Raw genomic sequence first — 19,585 nt, forward strand, 5'->3', positions numbered from 1 at the left:
TGAATATCTTGTGAAACCGCTTCTTTTGGAAATGGTCAGAAAAGACTTGTAAGAGCATCATGATTAATAAGCTATAGCAAGGCTAAAACATCAATCATTTGTCTTTTGTTTCACCGATTATTGCTGGATGCAATGAATCCAAGGCTCAAAGACTTGGCTTTAAAGCGGGACCGCAAATTTAGGCTAGAAGCTCTTTAAGCAGTTCAACCACAGCTTGCTTTATCATGCAGTGATGCCTGTTGCAGACGTGAGCAGAGCAGAGTTTCAGACTGGAAGATTGCCCGCTGCTCAGCGAGGTTCTGGTGTCCAGCCTCGCGTGTGCTCTCTGTTCCAGCGTCGAAATGACATTCTTGGCCTGTTTGAAATTAGGCTTTCACTCCAGATAGACAGCTTCCTAGAGCATCAGAAGATGCAGTCTGAGGAAGAATAAAAAGAAGAGTAGCAAGTGAGAAGAGTGACTTGGTAAGTCTGGAGCAGCTGTACCAAGGTGCATACTGTGTGCTGTCTTGCACACTTTCACCTGTTCTTTCTTTCAGTTACAATTGTATATAATTCGATTGCAGACAATTTCAATATCAAATGTTATCAAGTATACAAGGGATACTGAGTGCAAAAAAGCATGGAAACACTTAATAGAGCTAATTGCATGGTCTTAATCAGAACAATCTTCCCTCAGAAAATGGAAGTCCTCTCCAAATGTAACTGTTTATTAGAATGTTTTAACATCTGCAAAACACACGCCAGTGCATTGCAATTTATCCTTTTAATAAGCGTTTTGGTGGAAGTTTTCATATAACAGCTTTTTGTCTAATTTAAAATGAAAATAAGTTCCAGTATGTCAGAAGTCTTCGTAGAAAGGAGAATTAATTTTTCTGACCAACTGTAGACATCCGACAAGTGATAGAAAACAGCCTATGTCTGAATGGATTGTGGCTGTGTGGAGCTCTAAGTTTGTGCTTACATATGTATTATTATGAAATCAGATTAGAGAAGAAGTAAAAGTTGTTTGCATTAATGAGGAGAAATATCATAAAACTGGTGTCAAAAAATAGATTATATAAATGCAATGACATATGGCAAAGCTAATTAAAAGTCCTCGATTGCAGTGTTATTGCAAGTCCCTCATAGTCAAGGGTAACAGGTCCGTTTTGGAGTGTGGGAGTGCTGACTCCACAAGATGACTCCACAAGCAATAAATGCATTTCACTGTCTACAGCATCTCTCAACATACAATGAGGGTTGTTGCTGTATTTGTGTCTCCTCAGGCATCCTCCTCTTTATGTGTAGTTCTTGCCCGGTGTCCTGCTGGTTTGTGGCCAGGGTTTTTCATCATACTGGTGTGCTATTGCCTGCTAGGATTTTGACAGTGCTGGCCAGTAAGTTCTTGACTTTCCAAGTTCTTGAAGCATTTTCTTGAGCAGCAAATCACTTGATAGAGTTTGGATAGCCAATGGGATAAAAAAGATCTTCTAAACCTTTTCTGTTACAAGGATTAAGCAATAAGCCATGGAAATATTTGAAGAAATGAAAAAAACAGAGCTGAATATTTTGAGATATACATATATACACACACATACAATGAGTATGTACCTGGAGACATGATTCAATTTGATTGCCATACAAATTAATGGAAGTGGTGTCATGTCTAAAGTGGAAGCTGGGTTGATGACATGGAGGGACAGTGCACAAATGTATTTCACGCACACGCCAGCATGTTCCCTCATCAGAATTAACACGAGAAAAAGCATTGCCAGATTAGAATGGCCTCCAAAGTCTTTTAAAATCCTGCTGCAGTATTTTTTCCCCAATAACCTTCAGCACAAGCAAATTATGCTAGACAACTGCACACCTTATTGTATTCTTTAACCATTTCTTAAGTTTGATCAAGCTTTAGGAAAAGTCTTTGCCCTTAGTTCCTGACATTGCATATAAAGGACAGGTCAGCTGGCATATACTTCTCATGATGGGAACTACTTCAGTCACATTTCCTGTAACTTCATGTTTCTAGGCCAAGTAATCTTGCATTTGATTAAGTAAACACCTTTGTCCTAAAGACTTTATGCCTACTTTAAAGGCGTTGCTGTACCTATTGTTCTACAAATTTGTCAGTCTGTTATTCTTTTTTTTTTTTACTTATCAGTGAAGTGTAAGTCGAAACCAAATAGAGAAGACATTTTGTTCTTTTATCATTAGTACGGAAAGTCCAAGTGAAAAGCCAGGTTTTGCATAGTACAAGTGTTTAAAAAATAAAAAATCTTAATGAAGGGACAGTTTTTTATGTTTTGCTGGTGGTGTCATGAGAGGAAGTGTGTGGAGAAAGGAGGACGAAATAAAGAAAATACATGTCCAATATTGACCTCAGATAATATTGCCAACAGCTCTATTTCACAGACTTGTATGAAAGACCTTTCTCACCTGCCACTGTAAGCAGTATGTGTTGCTTTCTTCATATTACATTACCCCAGACACTGGTTACTGGAAATGAAAGGCTTTATTTCTGGGATGTCATAAGAATATGTTATTGTCATGCGAAATCCAGGAAGATGACCCATCCACTACTAAAATTATTACCATAAAGGTACAAAACTTGGCAAGATTGAAAGAAGTCTTATAATGCATCTATTTTGTAATATTTATTAATGTTTAAATGCTTTATTTTATCCCACTCTACTGCTTGATGTTGCCAAACTGCTCCAGAAACAGCATTAATATGGATGAGAAAAAAAGATTAACATGTAAATGAGTAATGAAAAGTATTTACTAGAAATTGAACTGGTATCCATATGTAAAAAACCTTTGCCAAACATTGTCAGTATTAATAGTTTTGTCTATGTTTATATGAGGCCAGACCATGTGGCTATTCTTCATGATGGTGAATGCTGACAATTTTTATGTTACATTTGGTCCAGGAGCTTGCATTTAGAATTACAGCGGAAAGAACATTTTTAAGTCCCTGTATTTAAGAAAGAAATACCCATACTGCTTTCTGTCAGCTGTTCAGTACAGTAGTTTGCTGTTAGAGCCTTCCTTTCACAGCTTATGTAGGGTTAAGGCTTGAAGGCTTTAATTAGTAAAGAGAAATCAAGGAAAGACAAGACGAAACAATGCATGCAAGAAGCAGCTGAAGGACATTTTCTATCTGTTTTTGGGGATACCAAATTATGCCAGTTATCAGACATTCTTGTATAGCTGAGAAATGCTTCACATTTCTTGATGCTATTTCTATGCTTTCCCACAGTATGAGTTTCACATGAGGTTACATCAGGTTGTACGAGCTCTGATTGTTCAGCATCACTGTGTCTTGCAAGGTCAGTGGATTCAGAATTTCTTCACTTTTTAAGATCACTGAGAGGAAGAAATGCAGCAGCTGCCAGCCCTGGACACACAACTCCCACCCATGTGTTGGAGAAAACTTTTCCCTGTGCATGAGGATATGCAAGGACCACATATATCACCTGTAGCGGTTGCTGATAAATTGATATAAATAGTCCTGGCTGCATTTGAAGGAGAGGACAGTCCGTATGACTGCCTGAGTCCTGGCTGACAGGACGAGCAGCAGAACAGATGCTAAACATAGTTTCCATGTTTCCCACACTGAAACCTCCATCACACTTATGCGTGAAAAGAGAGAAAAGATGGTTAAAGAGGAAGTGAGGCTAATTCTAGTTTAGACCATGTTCTCTAGTTATGCTGAGTCCTCAAAATTATGCAAAAGCTTAGATGCTGGTGTTCAGCTCTTGTAATGTGCTCAAGGGAGTGGTGATACATGTCCTACTGTCCCTCAAGACAGGCCAGTAAAGATGAGCGAGGACTCAGAGTAAGATGTCTGAGATGCTTACTATCATAGAGTACACATTAATAAGCCTTCCGCATAAGGCCCAACCCAACAGCGTGCAAAGTTGGCAGAAACCTTTAAAGACCTGTCAGCATGCACTAACTGATAGCTAGCAGGATGGAGTACAGATGAGTGTTTGCTATTGAATCAAAACAAAACTCTAGCTAGCAAATTGAACTTTTCTTGTCCATTAATAACTAGGCATTTTTTCCTGAAGTGTGAATTCTGAGTCTGTCTCTTGGCTTCATTTATGTTTGTCTTGTTTTTGCCATACTTTTAGATATTCACACAACCTTATTAATTGGGCTCCTATTTCCAGCATATGCTGTCCGCCTCAGGACATTAAAGTGTGTGTACTTTCCCTCTTTGTGCAACACAATAGGCATCTGTAGCATAAGCAATATTTACTGTCATTAGTAACGCCAATGAATAGAAATAAAAAATAAAAAAAATAGGAAAAAAAGTTTACATTTACACTTACCCTAAGTTTTCATAAATTAGCTTACATTAGGTGCAGTCAAGTTGAATAGGAACCAGAATAAATTTGCTTTCTTTCACCTGTGTGGGGAAGGATAAGAAATATATCAATTACATAGTGTTTGATGCCTGTTTTGAAGAGGTCTATTAGTAAATGATTTACAGAGTAAAATAATATTCTGCCTGTTGTATTTGCAATCTTGTATCTGCTTTGTCCTGTATAATTCACACTTTCATGTATTTACTGATGCTAGCTCTTCAAAAATTAACATTTCATTACATGTTTTTTGGCTCATATATTAGCTCTACAGCAGGGCAGAAAAGAGGGAACTGTGCAGTAAACAGTCTCAGGCGTGGGATACATTGTGATGTCCTAGCCAGGCGCACTGTGTGTGTCTAGTACATATATTTTTTTGTTCATGAAAAACTCTCATGGACTGCTGAGACAGAACTTTTTGTTTTCCTTCCAGTGTAATATTTTCTTTCTCTAGTTCTTGGGATATGATCCCTCCTACTTTACTATCCAAGCACATCAAGTCCCCCCACTGTCTCTCAGCGCAGTGTAGCCAGAGAGCAATCTATGGGGAGCAAGGGACCAGCAGCCATCTCCCCCCACACCTCCTTGAAAAGCAAGAGCCATCTGCAGGCTTTCCCAGAAATGGCTCATCAGAAAAGCTTCAGACCACCAACAGCAGCAGTTTTTAACAAGCCAGAGACCAACAGCAGTTTGAGAGGCATGGCAAAAAGGAGAGGTGTTATTTTGGCATGCCTCCTGTCTCGCAGAAGCGCATTCACACCCCCAGAGACCCAAGAGGCAGCAGTTTGGTAGCTGGGCACAGGTTAGGAGAAGAGCAAAGCAGGGGTGCTAATTGGGGAGTTAATATTCATGGTGATAGCTTGGTGGTGACCTTTGCGCTTGAACAACATCTGAATAGCAGCAATGAAATGGTGCAGATGGTTGTCTGAATTTTGCATCCTGGCCTGTGGTGGGAAGCGTTAGTGATTCAGTCACGAGTCTCGTGTCATTTGGAGGGCTGCTTAAGATCCCATTCCCCAAGTCCAGAGATTAAGGAACGATCTCAATTTTCATGAGAAGTAATAATAAGAAAGTGATGTTCCAGCCCTTGCGGTTGCAGAGAAAACGATGAATATTAACAGAGTGCACCCTGAGGACTCACAAACCAGGTGAATAAAAAGAATGATAAATGTATACCCCCTTAAAACAAACACATACAACTGCTGATTTTTAGGGCAGCATGCGAGTGCCGGAGCTTGTGCAAAGCCCTCTTTCAGCAGCCGGGGAAGGGAAGAACCTGCAGGCAGCCCCTTGGAGGCTCCTCCTGGAGCCGGAGGACTCCCATCGCTCCGTCTCTTTTCTCTCTCCCGTCTCCACTGTGTCCTTCTCTGCTGGCAGGGCCACACAGCTTTATTGTCCCCCTCGGCCGTCAGCAGTGGGGGTGGCAGCAGCGTGCGCCCACACAGGCTGCCTTGCGAGGGTGCAGTCACACACGGAGCACCCTGCCCCGAATCTGGCTCAGGCTCCCCTCCTGCGCCCCCATCCTTGGCCCCTGCGCCTCCAGCCATCACCAGCTGGCGCCTTCACGGCTGCTGTCCTCTGGTGCGCTGCTCGCTGAGCCTCCTCGCCGGCCCAGTGCTGGGGCTTGCTCCCCAGCCACCGAGGGGCCCGTGCGGGAGAGAGGGAGGAGCTGGGCTGCCCGCCTGCCCTGTTTCAGTCATCTCAGGGCAGAGTCTGAGTCGTGCTATGGGTTACCATCCATTTCCACTCTTAGGCCCCGTGTTCACCCTAAGTAGCCCCTGGAGAGGGGAGCTTTCCTCGGAAGGCTGCTTTTGGAGGGGCAGCCCCCCTAGCCTGTGCAGTGCTGAGGGCCAGCAGGAGTAAGGGAGCCCAGACCGACTCCTGTCACCAGGGAGCCTCGGCTCAGGCAGGACGGGTCCCTCCAGCAGCATCAGCCCTTCCCATGGCTTCCCGATGGGCCTGGCGGACACGTTGCCTGCCTGAGCCAGGCCTGGGCACCGCCACACTCCCATGACTCGGCTCCAGATAATGTGGGGAAGGATTTTGTGCTGATGTGAGTGTGTGGCAGTGGGGAGAGAGGGTGGCCTTCACTCCCTCTGGTGTCTGTCCAGTCTCCAGCCAGCCGCGATGGCAGCTGCCCTGCTGCTGAGGGGCCTGGCGAACCCTGCTGCCCTCGAGGGCTGTAATCGCAGTGCTGCCATGGTGAGGGAAGGTGGTCGGGGAAGCCCTTCCCACAGGGCTGGAGCGGGACGCCCAGCCAGCCGGGTTGCCGTCAGAGAGCGAGAGGCGGCTGGTGGTCACAGTGTCCTCTTGGGGCTGGTGGCAGGTACCTCCGCCGAAGCTGGCAGTGGATGCTGGCAGAAAGAGCAAGGTCCCTGGATGAGAGGTTGTGCCCAGCTGTGTTTTGGCTCCCTGTCCAGAAGGGACTTGGCCTCAGTCCCAGAGGAAGGAAGAGGAGCTCCCAGTGAGTCAGCAAGGCACGGCTTTCAGTTGCTTCTTGCAGGGGCAGTTCAAGCAGCAATGGGAGCTTGCTTACGCCCCCAGCAGATCTAGCCCTCTGCATCCCTACCTGGGACCTGAGAGGCCCAAGCTTTGCTGCCCGTCCTGCCCTCTCCTCCCTCCCAGCAATTCCTAAGCATTTGGTAGCATGTGTCTGTGCATTTTCTCAGTCACTGGTGGGAAGGGTCTCCTCAGGGGAGAGGTTGTCCTCCCACCACACGCTGAAGACGTGTCTGGCACCATGAGTCCTCAACTCCACCAAGAGCAGTGGTGTGCCTAAAAAGTAATGAGCATTTAAGCAAGTGACCAGCTGTTCGTCTTCTCGTGAGATGGACAAGTTCTTTTTGCCTTGGGGTATATTGTAATGTCTGCTCCGAAACACGGTCGTGCTGACTTCTCTTCTCGGGTTTGCAGGAAGCGTTATCAGTGGTGAGTGAAGACCAGTCCTTGTTCGAGTGCACCTACGGATCGCCCCACCTTGCAAAGACAGAGATGACGGCCTCCTCCTCCAGTGAATATGGGCAGACATCAAAGATGAGTCCACGTGTTCCCCAGCAAGACTGGTTATCGCAGCCCCCAGCCAGAGTCACCATCAAGATGGAGTGTAACCCAAACCAGGTTAACGGGTCAAGGTAATAAGGCCAGTGTTACCGTGCTCAAGTACACTTTTTCTTGTGATAGGTATAGCTCAGTTGTCTACATCTGTGAATCTAGCACCATTTTAGATGCCCCAAGATATCCCACCTAGCCACCAGCTGCTGTCCCAGAAGCTTACAGCTCTTCCATATGTTGTGAGTCACACCTGCCAGCCCCATTCAGATGTTATGGAGGGTCTCAAATGATGCTACAGGCTCAGTCTTCTCATGAGCTTGTGCAACACCTTTCTGTGTTTATTCTGATTGTGGATAATTTTGTATGTGAATTTGAATTGCGCTCTGGGTGAAAGAACATATACTAAAGTTAGCAAAATGTGTTTGCTGTAGTTTGGGGCAGCACCATTGATCCATCTAAGGGTATGGCATACGTGATTTAACACTCGATGGAAGTTGTCAAAATACAGTAATTTGGGCAATTGCCTTTGCTCTAAATATTACCAAACAGAGAAGCATAGCAAGTAAATTCTTGTAACTCAGTGGGAGTGAACTATTGATCTTTACTTTTATATTTATTGTAAACACAGTGCCAAGAAGCATAACCATGGAGTTGGATGTAAGAAGAGCTCACGCTCAGGAAAGAGCACATGTATGGAGGCAAGCAGGGGAGTAGAAGGGAACAGGAAAAGAAATTACTCAGCTCAACAGCGTGTCAGTGTATTAATTGATGTCTCAGGACTTATATTATAGATGTTGCTGTGAAGGAGTATTGTATCAATTAAGTTGAAAGGGTAATGCAGTGGATTTGTGGATATTGACTGGTAGCTCTCCAAAGCATAGGAGCACTCTGTGGGATTTCTTCCATCTGAAAAAGCACAATGAAGATTTTTTTTTTTCCAAGGAAACTATCCAAACAAGTGCTTTCCTGTTTAAAATGCCTGTCTGTCAAAACAGTTTTCCTTTGGTGTTGCCGAAGGGCAGAGGTCCAGAGAGTCGGTTGCTCACAATTGTTGGTGATGTACCAGTGAAAACTGTGCTTCACATCTCTCTGTCACAAACACCTGCCTACTAATCTCATCTCCCAGCATCAGCCATGGGCACTGTGGTTACTGTTCACACTTGCTGTGCTAATGTGATGAGCACCACAAGCAGGGCAAAGTGGTTTGACAGCTTATCACACCTACACTTTTCACTGGTAAGGATGGAAATTGTGCTGAAGTCAAATGAGAATTTCCAGTGAATAGTCAAAGATTTGAGATACGTAGAAATGAACGGTGAACTGAAGTTTCAAAGAATTAGGGGAAGTCTTCTTGTAAACCTACTTATTCAGAACTTATTCACAATCAATTTCAGCGTGTGGGTTTTTTTCTTTTTTTGTGCCAAGCAAATGCACAGATATAATCACAAATGGAGTATTGATTCAAAACCAGTTTCACCTGCTTCCAAAAATTACCTCTGAGTATTTGTGCTGGCATTTCTGTAAGAGATATGATCACAGTTTTTCTCAGTGTAAATTCCATGAAGTACATTCGAGTAGAAAATTAGTGTTAATTGTTGCTGAGATTAGTGGTAATAATTTGTAATGTTATATACAACTAAAGTCAGTCATACACAAACTCCTACTTTGACATACTCCCAGACCTTAAGGAAGAGTCTAGATGATACAGATCCATTTGAAATTGTTGGTCAATCACATTTTTTAAATAATCAAGCCAGAATCCCAAATTTGCTGTCTTGGATTCCTGAAATATGTAACTAGCCTGAATATTAGAGCTCAGTTTGTGAATCACAGGTATTTGGCTGTTGCTGTGATGGTTTAAGAACAAAACCGTAGGCAGTAATACCATCTTTTATTAGCTGAAACCTTGTCCTGTCTAATCCTTGTTAGCAACCCTGGTAAGGATTATACTCTGATTTAAGATTCTAGGACCCTTACCAAGACCCAAATACGTGTCCATAGTCAGATCAGCTAAATTGGGTCTCCAGGCAAACCCGTATAGCCTGTGGGTGAGAGCATGGTGTAGAAAATGTGCTGTCACACACCAGCATGCCCCAAACCAGTAGAGACTGGTAAGAGCCCTGATTTGGGAACACAGACAACTCCAAGCACTAAAGTACCTGGCTTCTGCAGGGGCTGCCTTGGTCCAGAGAGAGCCGGGCAGCCTGAGGCACCCCTGCTATTGCGGGGTGCCTGGAGCGGCAGCCGAGCCCTGCCTTGCTATCCAGAGAGGCCTGAAAGTGTCGTTGTGGATGGATGTGGTTTTGGCCATGCAGCTGGGAGAGATCCTGTGCTCAGTGCCTTTGCTTCTCTCCTGCTGTCGTTGGATAAAAACAGAAGTAACCCAGGGAGCGGGGAACCACAGCGCAGCCACCAGAGCATAGCGTCCCAGCTGCAGGGCTGGGACCCTCGCCTGAACCCGCAGTTCATGTGTTGCTGCCTGCCTGGCAGCCCGACTTCAGCAGGCAGGACAGGGCGGGCTCGTCTTCAGCATATTTTACAGCCTGGTGGATGGGGGCATGCACTCAGGTTGGGGGGGCTCGCTGGCTGTATCTCCCAAATCTAAGGTATGTTCACCTTATATAAGTGAACTCAGAATACTTTCCAGGCCCGGATAAGCATTCAGAAGCCCTGAATTAAACAGGCTGTTTGGACATAACTTCATAATACCTATCGCTTCTCCTTCCTTTATGCCATTTTCTATCAGTGTGTGCATGCATTGAATCACTGAGGGCGATACTTAGGCTATACCTGCACAGACAATAGACAGGAACTGGCCACTGGTTTAGGCTGCCTGAGTTGCTCTTTGCAAAGAGAGGTATCTACTTTCCTTCAGATGTACGCTGGTCTTCACACTAGCTGCATAAAATGTTTGTGCATATGGTCCGCACTGTTACTAGCAGAAAAGGCATCTACTTTTGCAAGGATATATAATCTTGGAATTGTCTTTAAATCAATCTTTTTTGATTTGTCACAAGGCATAATTTTGATTCATGCTTTTCCAGCAGAACTGTTAATTGTTATAAAGAGGTGGCAGCCAGGAGTTGCCAAGGTATCTGGAACCCCAGTGACACACTTTTGTACCATCCTGACCACCTTTACCACCATTACAGAAGTAAAGAGATGAAGAGAAGAAATTTTGTATACCTCCTCTCTAAAAAAATAGCATTAGGTCTACCTACTCCATCATTAGGACTGGGACTTTAGTGCAAATGAGATGAGGAGCACATGAGGAATAAGTTCTTCATTTTTCTCTGCACAGCATCACTCAGAGGTGCTTAATGTGGCCGTCATTAGGAAGTGAACAGCTCAGCAGTGGCCATTCTTTCCCGGTATCAACCAGCGTGTGAGCTGGCACACGGGCTACGCTGCCAGAAGAGGCTGTACAAGTTACTGCTCTGAACTGCAAAACATTTTTGATCAGAACACTGGTTTTCTAAAGGGCACATTCTGGCTGAAAATATAATGGGAAGAAATGTAGTTATTTCTGTATTGAATTAAAAATAACCTGCAGCATTGGAGAGAGAGTTTCATTTATTAATCTTGGATTTGAAAGCCTCCCCTAATTACAGAGCAATGCGGAGCTGCTAACTGGAGAAAACAAGGAAAATTCATACTTCACTGCAATTCCTAAGACATGACATTATGCTGAAAAATAAACAAAGAAAAATCACTTATAAACTACCAAAGATAAGAATATATTAACAGTACAAAAAAATTTTCATGCATATATAGCATGCTTATACTTAACAGACAAATAAAAAATCATTATTGTAATTAACATACACTTTTTATTTCATCAGAAAACTATTATTTTATAAGGCCTAACACATGCCTGAAAAAATAGATTTTAATATTACACTTTTAATGGAGAACTGACATTGCCAAGTAACGAATATAAATATGTTAGGGCATTTCTAAAACGTATATACATGTGTGTATGTAATATATAGAGAGTTAATACTTTGGGAATTGTAATGCTGCCAGTTGTAGAAAAAAGTGTGTATCACTCAAGCCTTGCATAAAATGGAATTACTTATCAGTAATGAGTTATTGCTAAATAATCATAACAAATATTCTGATATATTGATTAGTACTGTCAATACAGAAGTCACTACAGGTCAGTGTGATAGTTGCATCTCCTACAAATCTGAAAACCATTTTTCCTTCCTGAAGTCCCGCTAGGCCTTTGCCATTTGCATATTGGTGTTTCACTGGTTTCCTGACACGTTATCTGCTGTTCGTCACATACATAATATCAGCCACAATATATATGTGCAGATTAGTGGTACCCTGCCATTCTGTAGGCTACTTTGCTTTTCTTTTCTGCAGAAGCCTTCCCCACCCTGCTCATTTGCTGTCCATAAATCTATTTCCTTGAATGAAATGCTCAGTTCTTAAAAATGCTTCGTATGTTCAAAATTAACACATGCAGCAGCTGTAGAGCTTGGGGCTGCTTTTCATTTTTAGTAAAACTGTACCTTCTCTGTTTACGCCCATTTTAAAATCTGGGTTATCCCAAAGGAGTCTAAAATACCACAGCCACACTGCAGAGCCACAGAAGTACTACTTGTAGGATCTCCAGAGTATCCTCGGTGATCGTCTTCCTACGGGGGAGCCTGGGTGTGAATAATATGGTGTAAAGAGGATGCAAAACAGGGTACCAGACCCCACAAAGTGGTAACCAGAGAATGTTAGCTTTTTGATTTTTTGCTCTCCGGCTCTCCCTTCTCACTGTGTTAGGCTGCTTCCTGGCCATATACTCTGTCATCTGGAAGGAGGTATAAAATTTTAGGAGTATACTAAACCTCTTACACATAAACAATTAAGTACCCACTCAAAGCAGAAACATACTCACTCTGCTAGGACTCTCCCCAGATATACTTTGGCTGTAATTGCCCTACATTAAATCTCAAAACGTAACAGTCCCAAAAATGGCATTCCTGTGAATACCAAAGAAATAACATTAGAATGAAATGACAGGGTTATTTCCAGTGTGCTGCAGAGGGGTTAGCTACACAGTTTTCTTTAACAATAACAGTATTTTTAAAGCTAAACCCTCCTGCGCAGAACCAGAAAATATAGCATAAGGGCTACCTTAAATTAAATAAAGCAAGAAAAGTTTAAAATAAAGCTGTAATTTACCTTGCTGTTGTTGCATATATAATGCAGATTGTCACAGGTGCTATCAAATTGTGTTTCTTCAAATCCATTGTGTTGGTACAGCCATTGTATTTCTTCTAGGTACATAAATCTAATGAGACCTTTTGTGCCACCATATAGTCAATAATTCACCTGAATGTAATAATATTGTTTCCTGCTATTTATTGCTCTTGAGTTAGACAAAAAGATTCGCCCTGTTATAGTACTATAACATAAAACTGGAGATTGCGTATGTCATACTGTTACTTACTTTTCTGTTTATTGTTCTTTATATGTTTTATCAAATTAAGTATGAGCAATTCTATTACAATGAATGAATGCAATTCATGTTATGCATTTAGGGTGAAATTCAGTCCTGAGGAAATGTTCTCATGAGGCTGTGGGTACTGCTTAAACAACGTCTAAATCCATTGATTGCTCAGTGGTCTCTGAATACACTCACTCACGGGACTCCAGTGTGCCCATGGGTGGGTCTGTACAAAGGTAGCTTGGAAGAACTACATTTACTGGTAGGTAATCAATCTTTTTAAGGAAGGCTGAAGTGGAACACAGAGTCTTACTCAGGCCACAGATAAATTTCACTTGCCGTGAGCAGTGTGATGATTTCATTGAAAAAGCATTTTGAAAGTTAGCTGCAGTGAAAGCACAGCAGAAGTTTTCCAACATCAGCTTGGCTGATACAGAAGTTTTAAAGAAATGCAAGAAATAATTAGTTGTCATTAAGATTTAATCATGTGCAAAATGTTGTTTAAAGGGCTACCAATTGTGGCTTGAAAACTATTTGAGCATGAAATTATCACTGAATATATCTTTTGTGCTGACTCTTTTAGGAATTACCGTTTTTCTTTGCATGTTACTGTTCTAAATTTTCATTAAAGAGCCTCTGTACTAGCTGGGTCGGGTGCATCTGACACACAGGAGGACTTCTCAGCGTCCAAAGTGACCTCAAGTTTTTGTTTTTTTTTTTTTTTTCTTTTTCCCCTTGATGTAAAGTCTCCTAAGTGGTAGCTATTTTGTGCTATACAAACCAGCAAATTTGAATGGGTTGCATTTGAGGTACCTTCTGCAGTCTAGCCATGCGCCGGCTGATGTGCCCAGCCACTAAGGAGGGTGCATTCATCCATGTGAAGCTCTGTATTGCCACCACAACAGAACCATCCTGCTCCCAGGATCCGGGCTGACAGGCTTTAAGCTAGATAAGGCACCTCTGCATTATGCTCCAGTCTGTGGTATGATACTGGTAGATCTAGTTACAGCATTTGCACACCTTGCGTGTGTCTGACATGTGGAGAAACAGGGTTGATCTGCAGTAATCACCCTGACATCACTTGTTTTTCAAGGGCATGGCTTTTTCCATCCCTGGAGCACAACCCCATGGGTGAGGCTCAGTGCCATCCCTTCCACATCTGGTGGCGTACCACAGGCATGCAGCCCTGGTATTCTTGGTAAACCTCAGCTCAGACTAAACAACAAGCATGGTCCAAAACCCATTGCAGTCAATGGGACTCTCTCCTCTGTCTCCAACAGGGCTTGAGCCAGCCCCTATGTCAGTCCACAGCAAAGCTGGGAGATCTGTCTTAAGAGGATGACTTTCCTAATGCACTTATTGGAGCTGTCTATATAAAGTAACATTAATCTTGGGTAAAAAGAAGTGGTGTTAGTTATCTCAGACTGATAATCTTTTTTCCTACTGACTGGGTGGTTGGTGGAATGGCTGCCTACCAAACTGGAAAAACTGCAAATTCAGGATCTTCTCCATGTAGGGCTTTACGTGTGACTACGTCAAGAAGTTCCTCTTTGTGCTGAAAATCCACCAGCTTAACGTTAGTGCCTGCATGCATGTGTGCCTCTGTGTGTGTGTGTGTGTGTGTGTGTGTGCATGGTTTGGCTCTGTTCTTGAGGCAAACGTGTTGCCAAGGAGGAAAACAAACCCAGCTCACCACTACTATAGCTACTTTTTTGCAGCTTTTTGGGGGCTGCTGGGCTGTCAGGTGCTAGCTAAGAAGCTTTCCACTTTGGGATAATGTGTTCATTCATGATTGGCGTGGTTACATTTTGGATTGAGCACTGATGCTTAAATTGTGTGCTTAGCTTCAGGAGTTTAAGAGGGAGATGAGGACAGCCAGAATTTCAAAAGTGCTAAGCAACCAAAAGCTCTCCTATGAGTAGTGAAATATAAAATTAGTCTTCAAATAATGACATAGGACCCCACAAGAGTTATGATCGCTGTCATTATTTATGACTATTGCTATCATTACTGCTTTATTTCCAGTACAGTATTTACTGCGTCTAGAGCATTTAGAGCCGGTGGTCATGGTGTTCCCTCAGGCTGGCACTGCACAGGCACTGTCAGTAGGTAGGTTGTCTCTGACCCAGCGCATTTGGAGATGAGTCTTCTCTCCCCCATCATTAGTGTTTTATTTTGATCAGGGTAGTATCAGTGGGGGTGTTCAGTATTTAAAGTTTGGGAATAGCATTTTAAGACAAAGCAGAAGGCTAATAAGAAAAATAAAAATGGCTAATCATTGACTTTACCATTTTGCACCTATCAGCCTCCCAGCCTGATAATGCTAATCACAAAAATCAGCAGACATTCCACAGACAAGGGGGATTATGGTTTCCATACAAGATGTCACTTCTGTTTATGCCTGGCATGCTCTACTTTGCTAACTTTCTATATGATCCCTGCCCACAAAAGAAGGCATATGTGGTTTGGGAAGGGCCCTGTCTCCCAGTATTTCAAATTTTATGAAACCACAAATACAACAGTCTTACAAGCTCTTGAAATGAAATACAATTTGAGAAATGTAATCCATTACCATTATAATAGAATTTCTCTAAAAATAATAAAAGAAAAACAAGAGAAAATAGGTCCTGAAAGTTATAGGCCAACTGGGAAGTCATTGTGGCTTTGGCCTAGCTATCACCATGTCAGACTTCAGCCTTCTCCCAGGCAGCAATCTAATTGTAAATTATGTATATACAGAACATCATTTCTTAGCTTTGGCTTTTAGTGACCCCCTTCCCTTCTTTCCCTTTCTTCACTCCAACCTCACACATAAGAAATATTGAAGTGTTTGCACTAATGGAGAAATGACAACGTGCAGTCAAACTTAAACCAGCTGTTTCTCCACACTCTGAACACCAAGAGCCAGGCTGGTAATATTTATAGCTTGACTGGCCTCTAGTGAGCCAGACGCTGACTGCCTTAATTTGCCATGATGGCCTTAAGGCTTGAAGCAGCCGTGGACCGCAAGATAGCCAGGGGAAGTTAAGCAAAAAAAAAAAAAAAAAGAGAGAAAAGATTGTTTCAATTAGCAAAAGTTATTGTTTGATTGAAAATGAATGGCTGCTGCATATACAACTCAATAAACAAACATCTCTTGTTTTGCTTACAGAAAGCCAACAACGTTGCATGTGTTGGCACGTAGTGTTTGCTTTCTCCTTTCACTGGAAGAAGGAGCTGAAGGCATATCTATGTGCCACACTGTGACATCTCCTAGTGACCCCTGGGCCGGCTCCATGCAATCCTGCTCACCTGCCAAGCCCTGTGCACCCCACACAGTGCTGTTTGCCCCTGTTTTGGATGCTGAGGGAGTGTGTTAGCGTGGGGCTACTCCAAGCCCAGCCATACGGCAGCCCTGATCTCTTGGGGCTGTTGAAGACAGGTTTGGTTACCCCTGCATAGCCCCGCATGGAGCAGTGCACCTCCATGACTGTGTGGCCCACGGAGGACTTCAGTTTTCCTTTTTTTTCTTTCCTTTTGTCTTGTTAGGACTGCTTTTGACACTCACCTTATAGCAAAGATAAACAGACTGTCACGGTGGCTTCAGCATCAGCTTAAGCCAGCTTTAGCCAGCGGTGTGGGTCCCGAGGGGCTTCCCTCCCTTCCACAGACCTCTGCAGCTCGCTTCCACCCTGGCTGTCCCCTTTCCTGTGGGCGAGCATCACCCTCACACAGCTGCCCCACGTGGGTGGGGGAGTGACTCAGGTTATAGCTAAGCACTGAAATACTTACCACCCACCCATTTATTTACTTATTCGCGTACTTGCTGGGGACACAGCTCCCCAGCCCAGTTCACTAAGCAGTTGCGCGAGAACCTGTGTGAGCACCCCAGGGATATTTCGACCTACATGCATTTTCTGGCATTTTAATGCTTCTGTTATGCTGGAGTCCTCTGCGGGGATTTTTGCGCTGCTTTCACAAGAATCCTTGGAAGGGAAAATAAAACCTCTGTTTTCCTTTCAGCAGGTTAAGCGTGGTGGTGCTCATGCAGCAGATTTAAGGGCAGGTGCCTGCACAGGAGCAGAGCGCTTGGTGTGCTTGCAGGGCTTGGCCTGGTGTACACACAGAAGAAGCAGGGCAGCTGCGTCCAGCTGCGGTGCTGGGCGATGAGTGTGCATGGTGGAAACCGAGCTCTGTCAAAGCACGTGTTGGGGCCTCTGATATCACCACTGAAAACACTTTTCAGAGTCTCACTTAGCACCCATAGGGATCACCATTGGTGCCAGGGAAGCAGCCCCTGGGGCTCTGCAAAGCTGCTAGTGCAGCCACATTCCTGCTCTGGTGGCTGGGGAGCACGGGCTCCTTCTCATCAGGGAGGGTTGGGCTGTCCCCAGTGATTGCTGCCAAAAAGCAACCCAAAGGGGGATCTGTAGGACCCCTCTTTGCATGTCACTGCTGTGACAGGTCTCAGCAGATATGAATCCCACTTACTCATGAGGAGGAAGAGGGTGTAGAGAGGGGCAGGGGAGAGGATGTAGGGCTACAGGTTTGTAGCCCTTTGAATTGATATTGTGGACTAAAGTATGTCAGGTGTGCTGACAAGTTTTGTTTTATTTGTGCAGGCAAGTTTTGTTTTCTTCTTCATCGGCCACTTTTTCAGTGACAAACCATTTTAGGGGGGGAAGTGCTGACCAAATTCACAATAACTTGAGTAGTTGCAGTGAATGGAGATGAGCCTGAGCATGCTTTGCAATACACTCCATATGAGCTGACCTTTAAATGATGTCATTTTGGCTAAATATAAATTTACGTATGTTGGCCCAAATTATCTGAGGGAGCTGACTTGCGGAGCTCTCCCTCCTGTACAAAAGGACAGGGTGGGGCCATCTCAGCCCTGCTGTGGCCATTCCCCTCTTTCTCAGATCACTGGCATTACGAAATGGGAAAGGAGACATGAGGAGAGGGATCTGTATCCTGTAGGACAGTGTCATGGTTTGTTCGCAAGAGCCTCACAGAAGAAAAGTTCCTGGTAGTTCAGCATGTCCTCTGACCTGACCAGCCATGGGCTGGATGGTGACCATGCATGGAAAACTCTTCAAAGATATCGTTAACACTGCTCTGCTTTCCTGAGACCTCTTTTCTATAAGTAGCCTCTGTAAGGAAGTTATCCAAGCTGTGGTTATTAAATAAACATATAAAGCTATGTAGATACTTGGAGAATACAATTTTTCTCATTTATTTCCCTCTGAAATTCAGAAATATTAAATAGAGGGGTTTATATTATGGGAATGTCACAGAGATCATGTAAAATTTTGCTGATTCCTAATCTGTGTTTCTCTGACACCTTGCATTTTAACGCAACACAGGTGTTTTACGTCACATGGGGAAAATAGTAGCATAGTGAAGAGAAAAAAATGTGTTTCATACACTTATTTATGAACTTACATCTGCTTTCATCAGAGTCAATGGTTGGCAAAACTCCAATCGTCTTCAGTAGGAGTGGGCGCTAAATTTAACCATCAAATCAGCTTGATTCTAAGTAACCCTGAATAAAGGCAAGGCTTGCAGGTCCAAGGACCCGTGGAGAAATACTTTCTTCAATAGACATATATCAGCAATCAGAGCTGAATCAGCTCAGGACTGGACAAAGTGCTCTTGGGTAGCATGATCGTAGTCTTTCCACTTTTTTTTTTTTTTTTTTGTAAATTCCAGGTGTAACACAGTATATTTACAAAGGGTAAAAATAACATGCAGCTGTGAAGAAAAACATCTTGGGTTTCATTTCAGACCTGGAGCTGAGGATGAATCACTGCAAAGCTGCACCCTTTACACTGGGCACGCTTTCTGAAAGCTACTTTTCCACTGCCCCTGCTCCCCTGGTGGTTCAGAAATAAAGCAGACTCACGGAAAGTCCTAAAAAAAGCCTTTGCAGACAATCATTCTCTTGTTGTTCTGGGCACTAAAAATACCATTTTCTAGTGTTTGCTTGCATTTTCAGTCTTGCTTTCTATACTGTAGGAGTCCATTCCAGCCATTTGAATTAAGCCTTGGTTCAGTGGTATGCATAAGCACACGCTCAATTTGAAGTACCTGAGTAGTCCTGTTAGCTCCCACGGAGCTGCTTACATGCTTGAAGTTAAACATGGTCTTAGAAGATTTGCTGAACTGGGGATTTGCTTGTTCACCCAGTAAGCTAATGGGACAAAACCCTTGACCATCTGCTTTTGGATTTTAATGAAAAGTTATGACTTATTTATGCTCTTCTTCCCCACTCCCGTCTGTTTATATTCAGATCAGAAAAACAGCTCAGAAGCCCTGTCAGATTGCCAAAAGCTGTGTGCTACTACTGGATCTTTCACATCATTTACTGTTCAGTGTTTACAAGAGTGTTTTAAATGCAGGATTGCCCATAGAAATGGTGTAGGCTAATACTGATGTGATATTTCACGTCAGCAGCAAGACTTTGATGTCCCTATATCCCAAGTTCCTTTTGACAGAAAAACAAAATAAAGTAACTGTGCCAGTTAGGCCAAAGGATGCTGCTAGCTCTCTGTTTCCCAAAAACATCCCTAAAAAGTCAGTGAATGGGCCAAATCATTCTTTCTTTTGTCTTTGTAACATAACTGACCTTAGGAGTCAGGGTGGGCATCTGCAGAAGTATAAGGGCAGGAGTTAGATGATGTTTCCAAATATACGTGATTTAGTATGCAGACTCACTTATGCATATATGCCATTTGTATTTGTTAAAGGTAAATAG

At 43.3% G+C, this 19,585-nt stretch overlaps 1 protein-coding gene across 1 annotated transcript in view; it reads left to right on the forward strand.

Annotated features, from left to right (window-relative positions):
* ERG (ETS transcription factor ERG) overlaps nucleotides 1-19,585 on the forward strand; it is a 64,257-nt gene that overhangs the window by 23,261 nt on the left and 21,411 nt on the right. Inside the window, exon 2 of the mRNA XM_059829849.1 lies at nucleotides 7,263-7,480. Coding sequence (XP_059685832.1) covers nucleotides 7,263-7,480 — 218 coding nt within the window. The remainder of the gene's footprint in view (nucleotides 1-7,262; nucleotides 7,481-19,585) is intronic.

Source organism: Gavia stellata, chromosome 1 (genome assembly GCF_030936135.1).
Source record: "Gavia stellata isolate bGavSte3 chromosome 1, bGavSte3.hap2, whole genome shotgun sequence".
NCBI classification, from domain to species: domain Eukaryota; kingdom Metazoa; phylum Chordata; class Aves; order Gaviiformes; family Gaviidae; genus Gavia; species Gavia stellata.